This window comes from Neoarius graeffei, chromosome 26, assembly GCF_027579695.1.
Source record: "Neoarius graeffei isolate fNeoGra1 chromosome 26, fNeoGra1.pri, whole genome shotgun sequence".
Classification (NCBI taxonomy): domain Eukaryota; kingdom Metazoa; phylum Chordata; class Actinopteri; order Siluriformes; family Ariidae; genus Neoarius; species Neoarius graeffei.
Genome location: NC_083594.1, coordinates 44,941,198 through 44,953,924, shown reverse-complemented (window position 1 = coordinate 44,953,924; position 12,727 = coordinate 44,941,198). Strand labels below are relative to the sequence as shown.

Genomic DNA, 12,727 nt, shown 5'->3' with positions numbered 1-12,727 from the left:
AGTGTTAACCCTCTCTCATGTTATTTGCCCTGTTGATAGTGGGCGGGGCTTGCTGAGTGATGAACAAGCTTTTTATCTGTAGCCTATTAACTAAAATGAGGCAGTCGAGCAGTAATGTTAATCCAACACAGTAGCAGAGACGGTTTCACATAAAGGCAGCGACAGCCACCGTCAAATGGTGCGACTGGAGTCTTGTTCTCGGACTTGACTCGGAATCTTCTTTAATGACTTGGACTTGAACACTGGGGACTCGAGACTGGACTCGAACTCGAGGCTTAGTGACTCGACTACAACACTCGACTGGCCATTAGCCAGCCCCGCTAGTGCCAAACACAAAAACACTGACACACTTGTCCGTCTGGTTTTCTTCTACTTCTCTGGATGAGTCAGACTAGACGCTACACCACTTCTATTTTTTTTTAAATGGCGGTCACAAAGTTTTAGCTGATTTTGTTGTTCACAATAATCCCGCCCCTAGCTTCTGACATGAGAAATTCTTGGTTCTATATGAGCAAACTGCTGGTGCCACTTCCTGGCTGAGAGTCAGTTCCTTGGCAGTCAAAACGCAAAGAACTGGTCCAAAATAAGGCCCCGGCTCCGAACCAGCCCTGGAACTCCCTTGGTGGAACATGGGTAAGTGAGAACCGGGCTGTGAGCACTTACACCCGGCTGTTTCATCTTCTGGAGGGCAAACTTGAGAAGGTAAGACAGCTGGTCAAGTGTGAGCATGGTCATCGCCTTGCTCTGGGTCTCGATGCACTCTGCAACAGTTATTTTCTGAAAAAGGAGATGCATTGTTTAAGTGGATCATAATATCAGATATACACACTAACAATGTTTTATTAAAACCCCTGTCAAGATGCTGTCATAATACTCTTCTTTCTGTCAGCTATAGATAGCTTCTGAATTTACCATCCAATGCAAAGATGAGAACAATTTGGGTTTTGTTTTTCCTTCTTCAGATCAGAGGGACAATATTTCATCGAGGTTCCATCAGGTCTCTAATTTACCCCAACCACAGAAACTGACTTCCACCTGTTATTGCCATCACGCGGCGTCCGTCGTCCATCTATCCATCCGTCATCCATCCACAATTCACAAAAATCGAAACTCCTGTCTGAGTTTTCACTGGATTTTGATTCTGATTGTTGTGTTTGGAAGATCTAATCAGTCTGCACAAAAGTTACTCCCTGGTTTTGTGATTTCTCATGAACAAGCTGCTAATTAGGCCGATTAACGAACTTTCAGGAAAATCGCTCCTCCTCCCTGAGTTTTCACTGGATTTTGATTCTGATTGTATTGTTTTGAAGATCAAATTGTTCTCATGAAGAGCACCTTGGCTAATTATAAACGAGTCTGGTTTCTCATGGTATGGCCATGTGAGCTACTGCGCTGCTGACGCTCTGGTATTACATAGTACTACACAGCGTACATTGCGATTTGTAGTGTTTTATAGTGTCGTAATGCTGAGTAGTTCTCCCATGCATTCCTTCAAACTCGTCATTTGCCAATTTGCTCCCATCCACCCCTTTCCACCCCTTATCACATTAATCACAGTCAACCTTTTAAAAATGTTCAAAACACACCCCAAAGATATCGCTATCTACCCTCTTCCACATACTCACAGAAGCCTATCATTGGCAAGTTCTGATTGACAGGAGAGAGAGAGTAATTCGAGTGCATCCCTCCCAAATTTGACCTGGCTGTGACATCATCATGGCTCAACTTTACGATCTCCTGACGATATGGCGAATGCTTTCCTGTTGTGTCCCTTTTGAGTTCGGTATAGCTTTTAAAACTTGGTGGAAGACAGGAAGTAGCAGTGCAGTGCACACAAATCGCAATCTTACCTTATTTTGCTGCTTTCCAGAAATGTGTACAAAATGCACAACTATACCACGCAATAACTCATGACATGTGTGCAAACAAACCCACTGTAGAAGTGCCACTCTGTCCTTCCTACACCCTTTTCTAGCAGTGGAAGCGTTGAGGAAACATCACTGTCAATCACGTGCCATCTGACGTCTCGACACGCTTCTGATCCGGCAGAAAACCGGACGTTTATTTTTAACGAAATCATAATTACCAAAGATATCGTTCTTCTACGATTGTTTTAACATCTGAAACCGTGTTGAAACCTGTAAGACATAACAATAGAGTTTCTCGCATTCTGGTGGCAGTGTTAGTGTGTGCCAGTACCTCACACTCAGGACAGAACCAGTCGCCTTCAGGCTCAGCAGCTAGTTTGAGACACTTGGCATGGTAGACGCGTGGGCAGAGCTCACAGCAGAGCACCTGGCCCTCGCGGTGGCACACCCAGCAATAGAAGTCGTTCCTGCCGTCCTGCGGTACAACATCAACAGGGTCTGTGGTGAGTGCGGGCTGCTTCACATAGTAAAAGGGACCATGTCTTAGTTCGGACTGGAATGCAGGCGAGAAAAACAAGAGAGTGGGGGTTTCAAAAGAAAGGCACTGCAGCTCATGACACACAGAGGTAACACCGCAGATGTACATATTAGAGACCTCGAGAGATCACAGAGGCCACATAACTGAAGGCATGACACTCTAAAAATGAGCGATTGTTGAATGCTTTATTTAATTTTTCATCTTAAAAGCCCAAATTCTTATCATCTACAGTGGATATAAAAAGTGTACACGCCCCGTTAAAATGATAGGGTTTTCCGATGTAAAAAAAAAATGAGACCACGATAAATAATTTCAAAACTTTTCCCACCTTTAATGTGACCTATAACCTGTACAATTCAATTGAAAAACAAACAAATCTGTTAGGGGGGAAAAACATAAAAAATAAACATACAATAAGCTGGTTGCATAAGTGTGCACACCCTTAAACTAATACTTTGTTGAAGCACCTTTTGATTTAATTACAGCATTCAGTCTGTTTGGGTTCACACCTGCCATCAAGTAAAACGACTCTGATCAACCCAAATAAAGTTCAGACATTTACTCAGTTGCATCCTCCAGCAAAAGCCAGGGTTCACAGAGAGCTTACAAAGCATCAAAGGGATCTCATTGTTGAAAGGTATCAGTCAGGAGAAGGGTACAAAAACATTTCCACTGCATTAGATATACCATGGAGCACAGCGAAAAGAGTCATCAAGAAGTGGAGAAAATATGGGACAACAGTGACATGACTGAGTACTGGACGTCCCTCCAAAATTGATGAAAAGACAAGACGAAAACTGGTCAGGGAGGCTGCCAAGAGGCCTACAGTAACACTGAAGGAGCTGCAGGAATTTCTGGCAAGTACTGGTTGTGTACTACATGTGACAACAATCTCCCGTATTCTCAATATGTCTGGACTATGGGGTAGGGTCAAAGATAAACATCCAAGCCTGGCTAAATTTTGTAAAAAAACCCCAAACACATCAACTCTCCCAAAAGCATGTGGGAAAATGTGTTATGGTCTGATGAAACCAAGGTTGAACTTTCTGGCCACAATTCCAAAAGGTATGTTTGGCACAAAAACAACACTCCACATCACCAAAAGACCACCGTACCCACGGTGAAGCATGGTGGTGGCAGCATCATGTTTTGTGGTTCTTTTTCTTCAGCTGGAACAGGGGCTTTAGTCAAGGTGGAGGGAATTATGAACAGTTCTAAATACCAGTCAATTTTGGCCCAAAACCTTCAGGTGTCTGCTAGAAAGATGAAGATGAAGAATTTCATCTTTTAGCATGACAGTGACCCGAAGCATGCATCGAAATCAACAAAAGAATGGCTTCACCAGAAGAAAATTAAAGTTTTGGAACGGCCCAGCCAGAGCCCAGACCTAAATCCAATTGAAAATCTGTGGGGTGACCTGAAGAGGGCTGTGCACAAGAGACGCCCTCGCAATCTGACAGATTTGGAGCGCTTTTGCAAGGAAGAGTGGGCAAATATTGCCAAGTCTAGATGTGGCAGGCGGACAGACTCCGACCCAAAAAGACTGAATGTTGTAATTAAATCGAAAGGTGCTTCAAGAAAGTATTAGTTTAAGGGTGTGCACACTTATGCAACCAGCTTATTGTACGTTTTTTATTTTTTATGTTCCCCCCCCCCAACAAATTTGTTTGTTTTTCAATTGAATTGTACAGGTTATAGGTCACATTAAAGGTGGGAAAAGTTTTGAAATTATTTATCATGGTTTCATTTTTTTTAACAACAAAACAACCTATCATTTTAACGGGGTGTGTACACTTTTTATATCCACTGTATGTACTCTTGTTCTATACTTTCTTATACGCTTGTGAATTTGTAGCTGCAACAGCAACCTGAACTTAATCGAATTCCCAAGCTAACCTCTAATGTTTGCAGCACAAATAATTTTTCGACGAATGCTGAATAGTACAAGCTTAACCTAACATTAGTTTCTCTTATAACTGAAGGATTTAGATTTTAAAAAATGAGAAGGTGAGCAGCAAAAGTAAAGGAACAGCTGACCTTACTTGAGTGCTTCACTTGGTCAGTATGAAAGAAAGCATAACTATACTCTTCAGTCGGATAAAATAAATCAAGAGCAGGCATATTGCGTTATCTTATTCGAGTGGGCTAAAGAATTTACCTGCCATTTCAAAATACAAATCTCGTTCAACCATGATGCTCCATCTATGAAGCAAAATAGATCAACTGAAGAGCAACGCTGTTCAATATGTAATGATTTTCCGGAACTCTCTGATGATTTTTTATTTTTAAATTATTATTATTTTTGCAGTTTGAATTTGTAGGCTGAAAATCAAGACACAAAGGTCTGACATGGTGATATATTCGGATAATAATAATAATAATAATAATCATAATAATAATCAAATATACCATGCACTGAGAGGCTCTGGTTGAAATTATAGATTCTCTTCAGTGACTGGCAGAGCACTATTTTGTTGTGAAGGGCACAGCCCCGAAGAAAACAGTACTATGCCAGTCACTGAAGAGAATCCGTAATTACCGGTGCCTCTCAGCTCATGGTATATTTGATTTATATTCTACCCACATTCACTGGATATGAGCAATCGCCCACTCTGATTGGCTACTCTACTACTAGGATATCAGCTCATATACCATGAGTAGAGAAAAACAAAACAGTGGAGCGTGTTGCTGAACCAACCGAGGACGAAATAAAAACTCTACTAGAAAACAAAACCCCAGAAAATACAAAAAAAAGCAAAAAACTATGGAATGAAAAGTATTTGATGGTAAGAACGTATCTTTCTTTTTTTTCCAAGAATTATTATTATTGCATTTTTCATAAATTGCTCCTGTCATTTTGCCGGTTTGTTTACATTCTAAGCGGAAATGATTTTGTCAGACGTTTTGTATAAAGTTATTATTGATCGAATTTGCAAAAAATAAAAACAGAAATGCTCTGTTTCTCAAAATCCAGTGAATGTGGATAGAATAAAAAAATTATTCCATTCAATCTCGTCATACATGGCTTATGGTGATGTAGTGGGCGGTACGGTGGTGTAGTGGTTAGCACGGTCGCTTCACAGCAAGAAGGTTCTGGGTTTGAGCCCAGTGGCTGGCGGGGGCCTTTCTGTGTGGAGTTTGCATGTTCTCCCCATGTCTGCGTGGGTTTCCTCCTGGTGCTCCAGTTTCCCCCACAGTCCAAAGACATGCGGCTAGGTTAATATGGGGCGGCCTTGAGCTGAGGTGCCCTTGAGCAAGGCACCTAACTCCCAACTGCTCCCCGGGCTCTGTTAGCATGGCTGCCCACTGCTCTGGGTATGTGTGTGTGCTCATTGCTCATGTGTGTGTGCATATGTGTGTTGACTTCTTCAGATAGTTTAAATGTAGAGAGGAATTTCACAAGTGTGTGATGAATAAAGTTGTGCTTTTTTTCTTTCTTTATAGCCAACTCGGTTATAGCTATGCGCTTCATCAGCTAGCAGCTCATGTACGACTCGATTTTGTAGAATAACTGTCAAATATCCCTCATCAAAATATTCCAAACTAAAAGTGTTATTGAATTTCAGCACAAACTCACTGGAGGCAGACATGTTTGTTGTTTACTTCGGCGTGACCTTCGACCTGTGCATGTGTAATGTACCATGCTATCGCCTGCCTCGCTAGGCATGATCATGATACGTACATCTTCACACACAGAAATGCTCATGGAGCCACAGCTGTAACTCGAGTTGGCTGTATAGCTTGAAACTGTGACATCAGTTCATGGTATATCCAGAATATACCATGACTGACATCATATCCTTTTTAAAATTATTTTTATTTTTGACGTTACGAGATACATTGCTTAATCAGTGATGGAAGTATTTTATGTCATGTGAGCCATCCTTGGCCAATCCCTGCACAGCAATTTTTTTGATAAGGGATATATTTAACAGTTATTCCACGAAATTGAGTCGAACATAAGCCATGTACAATGAGATTGAGTGGAATAATTGTTTTATTCTATCCACATTCACTGGATTTTGAGAAACAGACCATTTTTATTTTTTGCAAATTCAATCAATAAAAACTTTATACAAAACGTCCGACAAAATCATTTCCACTTAGAATGTAAACAAACCGGCGAAATGACAGGAGCAATTTGTGAAAAATGTGATAATATTAATTCTTGAAAAATAAAAAAGATACGTTCTTACCATCAAAAACTTCTCATCTCATTATCTGTAGCCACTTTATCCTTCTACAGGGTCGCAGGCAAGCTGGAGCCTATCCCAGCTGACTACAGGCGAAAGGCGGGGTACACCCTGGACAAGTCGCCAGGTCATCACAGGGCCGACACATAGACACAGACAACCATTCACTCACATTCACACCTACGGTCAATTTAGAGTCACCAGTTAACCTAACCTGCATGTCTTTGGACTCTGGGGGAAACCGGAGCACCCGGAGGAAACCCACGCGGACACGGGGAGAACATGCAAACTCCGCACAGAAAGGCCCTCGCCGGCCACGGGGCTCGAACCCGGACCTTCTTGCTGTGAGGCGACAGCGCTAACCACTACACCACCGTGCCACCCCTCATCAAAAACTTTTACTCCATATTTTGTTTTGTTTTTTTGTTTGGTTGGGGTTTTTTTGTACTTTTTGGAGTTTTGTTTTCAAGTATTTTTTTTCATACTCGGTTGGTTTAGCAACATGCTCCACCATTTTGTTTTTCTCTACTCATGGTATATGAGCTGATATCCTAGTAGTAGAGTAGCCAATCAGAGTGTGTGACTGCTCATATCCAGTTAATCTGGATAGAATAGGTGATATGTAATGATAATCAATATGACTTGAAGTTGGATTACAAAAACCCTGTGAAAAGCAAAGATAAGTAACTCTATTGTTACGGTTTGTGAAGTGATTAAGAAAGCACTGAACCTGATCTTTGCTGCTGTTGACGGCTCCTGGTTTCTTCTTCTTTTTGACTGGGCTAGGAGAAGCTTCTGACGGAGAGTGTCCATTGGACGAATGTGGTGGGCTTGGTGCTTTGCGCTTTGGGGCAGTGCGCTCCACTGACCCTGGATCAGACACTACATAAAGCAAAACTTTGGTCTACTGGTGTGCCGTGAGTATCATATATACACAGGTGTAATCATTCCAAAATGTCTTCATACCTTTGGATCGTGTGGCAATCTCCATTCCTTCAATCACATCTGACTCTGTCTTCACCTCCTCTTCTGCTAAACTGCCATATAAGAAGAAGGTTTATTTAAATGTTTTGAAAAATTCCTACTGATCAGAATGTCAGGAATTAGCAAAGTCACGGTCATGCCGTTTTTCAAGGTGAGTCTGTTCTTGGGAATGCTAGTTTCCCACACTGCTATGAAATACAGTATTTCTTGAACGCCGATGTATTTTGTCATATAAGACTTGAGTGCTCGGCCATTCTCCTCTCAGCGTGTTCTCATGTGTGCCATTGTATTTATAAGAAACAGCAGCAACAGTGAGGTTTGGAAATTGGTATGATTATATTTAAAGATGCTGGGTATTGGCGTCCAGAGAAAATGTCACTTCATTTCTGCGAGACATGAATAGTTACTTTCCCCAAGGTCTATAATTTGCTTGTGAGTCAACGTGCACCTTGACTCATGGCACCTTGCACACAATTTTAATGACCGTGCTTGCTGATAGTGTTGTAAAGTCAGCACATTAGTGCTCGCCATAAAAGATACTGTTCACTCGTGATATCTTAAATATCAAACTCATATGTTGGGATAACTGAATGCAAAGCGTTCATTGCTAACAGCACATTGGAACCACCAAAATAAACAGACCTAAATACGGTAAAATGTTCCATGATGCCCCTAAATGCAGTCAGTTACTCATTTTGGTAATAGTATCAGTTTCACCAAGTACCCAAAATATGCATGAAGCATGAAGAGAAACAGTCCTCACTGCTAGTCGTTTCACAGAAAACTTTCATTCGACTGGTTGAACAGGTTGTGTAAAACTGGGGGGTGGCTGGACAGCTAGCAGAAGCTTTGATGCAATCAAGTGGTCTCATTGAATTCCGTCTTTTCCGGTTTATTATTTCCACTTCTTTGAGTGGGAAAGAGAGAGAGAGACAGAAAGGAAGAGAAAGAGCTTCTTTGACAGAAGCCCAGGGTGTCCCTCAGTGTCACTGCAGGAGGCTTTTCGAAACAAGAGACGACTGCAATCCATGGAATAAACGTTCACACAGACGACAGTAAACATATTTAATTTGTCTGTGGTTAAATAAAGGTAAACGTCTGAGCCCAATCTTAGTCCAATGCCACACCAAAACAAGAGCAAGAAGTAGATCAGACAGGCCGTGCCTCAGACGCTGTAGTGTAAAATCTGTATCCGGGATCCACGTTTGTACGTTTTCATGTGGACTTGAACAAATTCAACGAAACACCATAAAAATACAATCAGTGTAGGAGATAAACAGACAGTGGACAATGGAAGAAATGATTGCCTCTGCAAAAATGAATAATGTCTCCAGAGGGTGGGGATGATCTTGTCTTCCCTTACTCCAGAACCCCACCAACACACAGCCTAATCCCAAGGACAGCTGGAGAAAAGCAAAGCTAGTTTATATAACACTGAACTGGTCTCCTGGAAAAATCATGTACGTTTGCGTAAAAATATTTTTGGATGACATGCAAAGTGAAGGAAGGCCTAATACATGAAGGCTTGTAGCAGGCTGTATTATTAGTATAGCGAGGATCCAATTCCCAGACCTATACACTATAATGGATCGAAGCATAATAATAATTGTGCGGTTTCTTCAATTCCACTGGTTATAAAATCAGCCACTGGTGTTGTGCTGTTTTCCTCTCTCCACACCATGCCTTTATCGTTCCATCTACAAAACAAAACAAAACAACCATCCGCTATCAGCTGAGCCCGTGCGCTCATCCAGTCTCAACATAAGAGGAGAAAAAAAATGCAGTGGCTCTTTCTGCATGCTTTGCAGAAACCCTAGGACTCACAAATTTAAAAAATGTCATTTGATTACAGTTAATAACTGTATTAGAAGGAGCTTTTCGATCCAATTAAGCTACAGAATTCCAGTTCCGGGATAATCATCTTCCTCTTGAGGCAGCCTTCTCATGCTGGCTTGATTCTTCCTCCATCCCCCCCCCCCCCCCCCCCCCCCCCAGTGCATTTATTTCTGGGGGAGAAAAATGAAAGCACACACACAGGACAACATTTGCAGAGGCTGTGCACTTGCCATCTTGGCCTCCTTCTCTCATCCACCCTGCATGCACCATCCATCGTCAGCAGCAGCCATTTATTTCTCCTCGCACAATCAATAGCACCACTTCACCTGGCACAAAACCTTCACACAACAAGGCAGCATGACACACATGTAATCATCTTTCTCGTCAAAAAAAAACAAACAAAAAACCCTGACATCGCACTAACCGTCGCATTAAGTTGAAATATCGATGCATAATAACAGCATACCTTATTTTTCTTTACGTGCACAATGAACAGGTTCTTCAGGCAGGGCCTTGTTTTTTTTTTTTTTAATATTGTTTTTTTTTCCCTTCAATTATAATAGCTGGTAAGGGATGAGACAAAGATGGGTGCAGAATTTTCCAGAAGGGCCTTGCTCTCTCTCCCTGCCGCTCTCGGTGCAATTGTCAATCTTTAACCTCAGCTGTGGGCTGCCGATTGGTTTGAGAGCCACACGGAGGCGCGTGATTGGGCGCTCGGTGCTGTGTGGCACGCTGGCTCTCCCTGCTCTCTCCGCTCTGCTCTGATCCACTGCTGCAATGCAGGGAGGGCTGCTGCTGCCATCCGCCATCGAAAACACACTCCGAATCACACTCCACTTCTTCTTTAAGCCTTCACTCACTATGCAGCATGTATATGTTCTCTGTAGAGCGAGGACAAATGCTTCAGATTGCCTGCTTTCCCTCTGCCTTGTCTAATTGCTCAGAGCAGTGACAGGCATCCATTTTCTAGAGCTTTCTGTGGCAACTGTGAGAACGCAAGTTTTGCCAGCAGAGCAGCCCGCAAGAATGCAGTGAGGGCCTTCCAAACACACACACACATACACACAGAGCGTAGAGACAAAGAATTGAAAGGAAACTGTAACCTTGCCTTACAGGAAACAGCTGTTTTTGGAAAATACCCAGCATTATTATCCGTTCAGATGTACATCTATATGTAAATACACTAATATCACTTTATTCACCGAGATACATTTTCTCACTATCATTACATGTAATATAAAATACACCTAATTTTCAATTAATCAACGAATGTTATTATTTTCCTGTTTCAATAACAATGCTAAAATGAGCAAATTACAAACGATTTCCAAATAATACATTTAACCAAATGAAACAAAGCCCATCATTTGAAACGTACGCAATAGTCCCATTTATTTATTTATTTATTTATTTATTTTACCATGGACCTCACGAGAAAATTACAAGGCTTCCATGAAAATAAAAAGTGGGACTGTATAATACTCAGAGTGTAAAAGAAGCCCTGAAGGAAGGAAGTCATGTTCCAACTTCAAGCCCTTGTCGACTTACTTGCATTTTGCATCATTATTATAGTTCGCTGTAGCCTCTGCGGTGAATTTACAATTGACTGCAAATTTGATATATTTGTGAGTTTTGTGCGAGCAATAACCTTTTTTAAGGTTATATACATGTAGAAAATACATCAACACCCCATGCAATGTTGATAACATAAACAAGCATTTTAAAAACTGACAAGTGTTGCCAGGTAAAACAAACCTCACCCGGTAGCACTTATGATGAATATGAAGGAAGACATCGCAAAAAAAAAAAAACGATTTTGACCTTTTTGGTGACCTTGACCTTGACTTCGACCTTGTGTGTGAACATACTTGGCGAATAAACATGGTTCTGATTCTGATTCTCTGCTGCTCTCAGCCAATCAGAACACGCTGTACTGCTTACTGCTCTCAGTCAATCAGAACACACCGTACTGCTCTCAACCAATCAGAATACACCGTACTGCGCGATTGTTACACTCTTACATTCTTACAGCACGATGACATAGTGGCTACCGCCTCTATATGACCTTAACTGGATGACCCCCAAAATGTCAGAGGTTCTATTTGAGACCAAGGCCCATCTATCCTGAAAGCTTCATGAGGATTGATCCAGCCGTTTTCCCGTAATATCTCATCTCATCTCATTATCTCTAGCCGCTTTATCCTGTTCTACAGGTCGCAGCTGACTACGGGCGAAAGGCGGGGTACACCCTGGACAAGTCGCCAGGTCATCACAGGGCTGACACATAGACACAGACAACCATTCACACTCACATTCACACCTACGGTCAATTTAGAGTCACCAGTTAACCTAACCTGCATGTCTTTGGACTGTGGGGGAAACCGGAGCACCCGGAGGAAACCCACGTGGACATGGGGAGAACATGCAAACTCCGCACAGAAAGGCCCTCGTCGGCCACGGGGCTCGAACCTGGACCTTCTTGCTGTGAGGCGATAGTGCTAACCACTACACCACCGTGCCACCGGTAATAATAATAATACATTGTGGAAACTCTACTCAGTCTTTCCTACACACTTTCCCAGTGTATATTTTCCAGTACACACACATGCATTATATATAATATATGGACACAAGTGTTTTACTGGGAAATATACCACTCGTACATCTGGGACATGGAGATCCAAAACTGTGACATAAATCTCTATATGTCACTCATGAGGAAATCAATGAATTGTTTTGATAAATTTGTGTATTGATTAATTTGTGAATGTGTCAATATAATAAAAAGAAAACTACATGTTGGCTTGAAGATGTGAAGTTTATCTTCTCGTGTTGAAAAACTTGCATTTTTCATACGAAATACACCGCGGATCTGAGTGACATATTTAAATAATATTGGCTGGCGTTGAGTGGTATATCAGATATATTCCATTCAGCTCGCATGATATTGAACCAGTCAAAGATAAGTTCAAGATCATGCTAGCTGAATGGAAAATATCTGATAGACCACGAAAAAAAGCCAGCCAATATTATTATTGTTATACATATGCAATCTCTTATGCAGTTTTTCGATGTCTGTTGGTATGTTTTTCTCTTGTAAACAGAGGAGAATCATCAGGGCCTTCTAGATCTTCAGAGAAGGCCCAAACATATCAGCATTTGAAATGTTATATTTAATTTCTTTCATTTTTTAAATTTCATTATAATTATTCTCTTCTAACTGTAATTTGGCCTCATTTTGTATCATATTTGCTTCAGAAATGAAAGGGTTACTGTTATGAAAACATTAAAATCGAGTTATCCAATGA

The 12,727-nt window shown here is 41.4% G+C and overlaps 1 protein-coding gene across 4 annotated transcripts in view; it reads right to left on the bottom strand.

Moving 5' to 3' along the window:
* The window catches only part of zmynd8 (zinc finger, MYND-type containing 8), a 44,455-nt gene that overhangs the window by 27,889 nt on the left and 3,839 nt on the right, over nucleotides 1-12,727 (bottom strand). The window contains exons 1-5 of one of the 4 annotated variants that reach the window (XM_060910356.1): nucleotides 9,886-10,293; nucleotides 7,566-7,636; nucleotides 7,330-7,481; nucleotides 2,200-2,421; nucleotides 664-777 (exon numbers count right to left, since the gene is read on the bottom strand). In XM_060910356.1, coding sequence (XP_060766339.1) covers nucleotides 664-777; nucleotides 2,200-2,421; nucleotides 7,330-7,481; nucleotides 7,566-7,590 — 513 coding nt within the window. In that variant the 5' untranslated portion in view covers nucleotides 7,591-7,636; nucleotides 9,886-10,293. Of the gene's footprint in view, nucleotides 1-663; nucleotides 778-2,199; nucleotides 2,422-7,329; nucleotides 7,482-7,565; nucleotides 7,637-9,885; nucleotides 10,294-12,727 lie in introns of those variants that run through there. The other 3 variants (XM_060910355.1, XM_060910358.1, XM_060910357.1) reach the window with 3 other exon arrangements.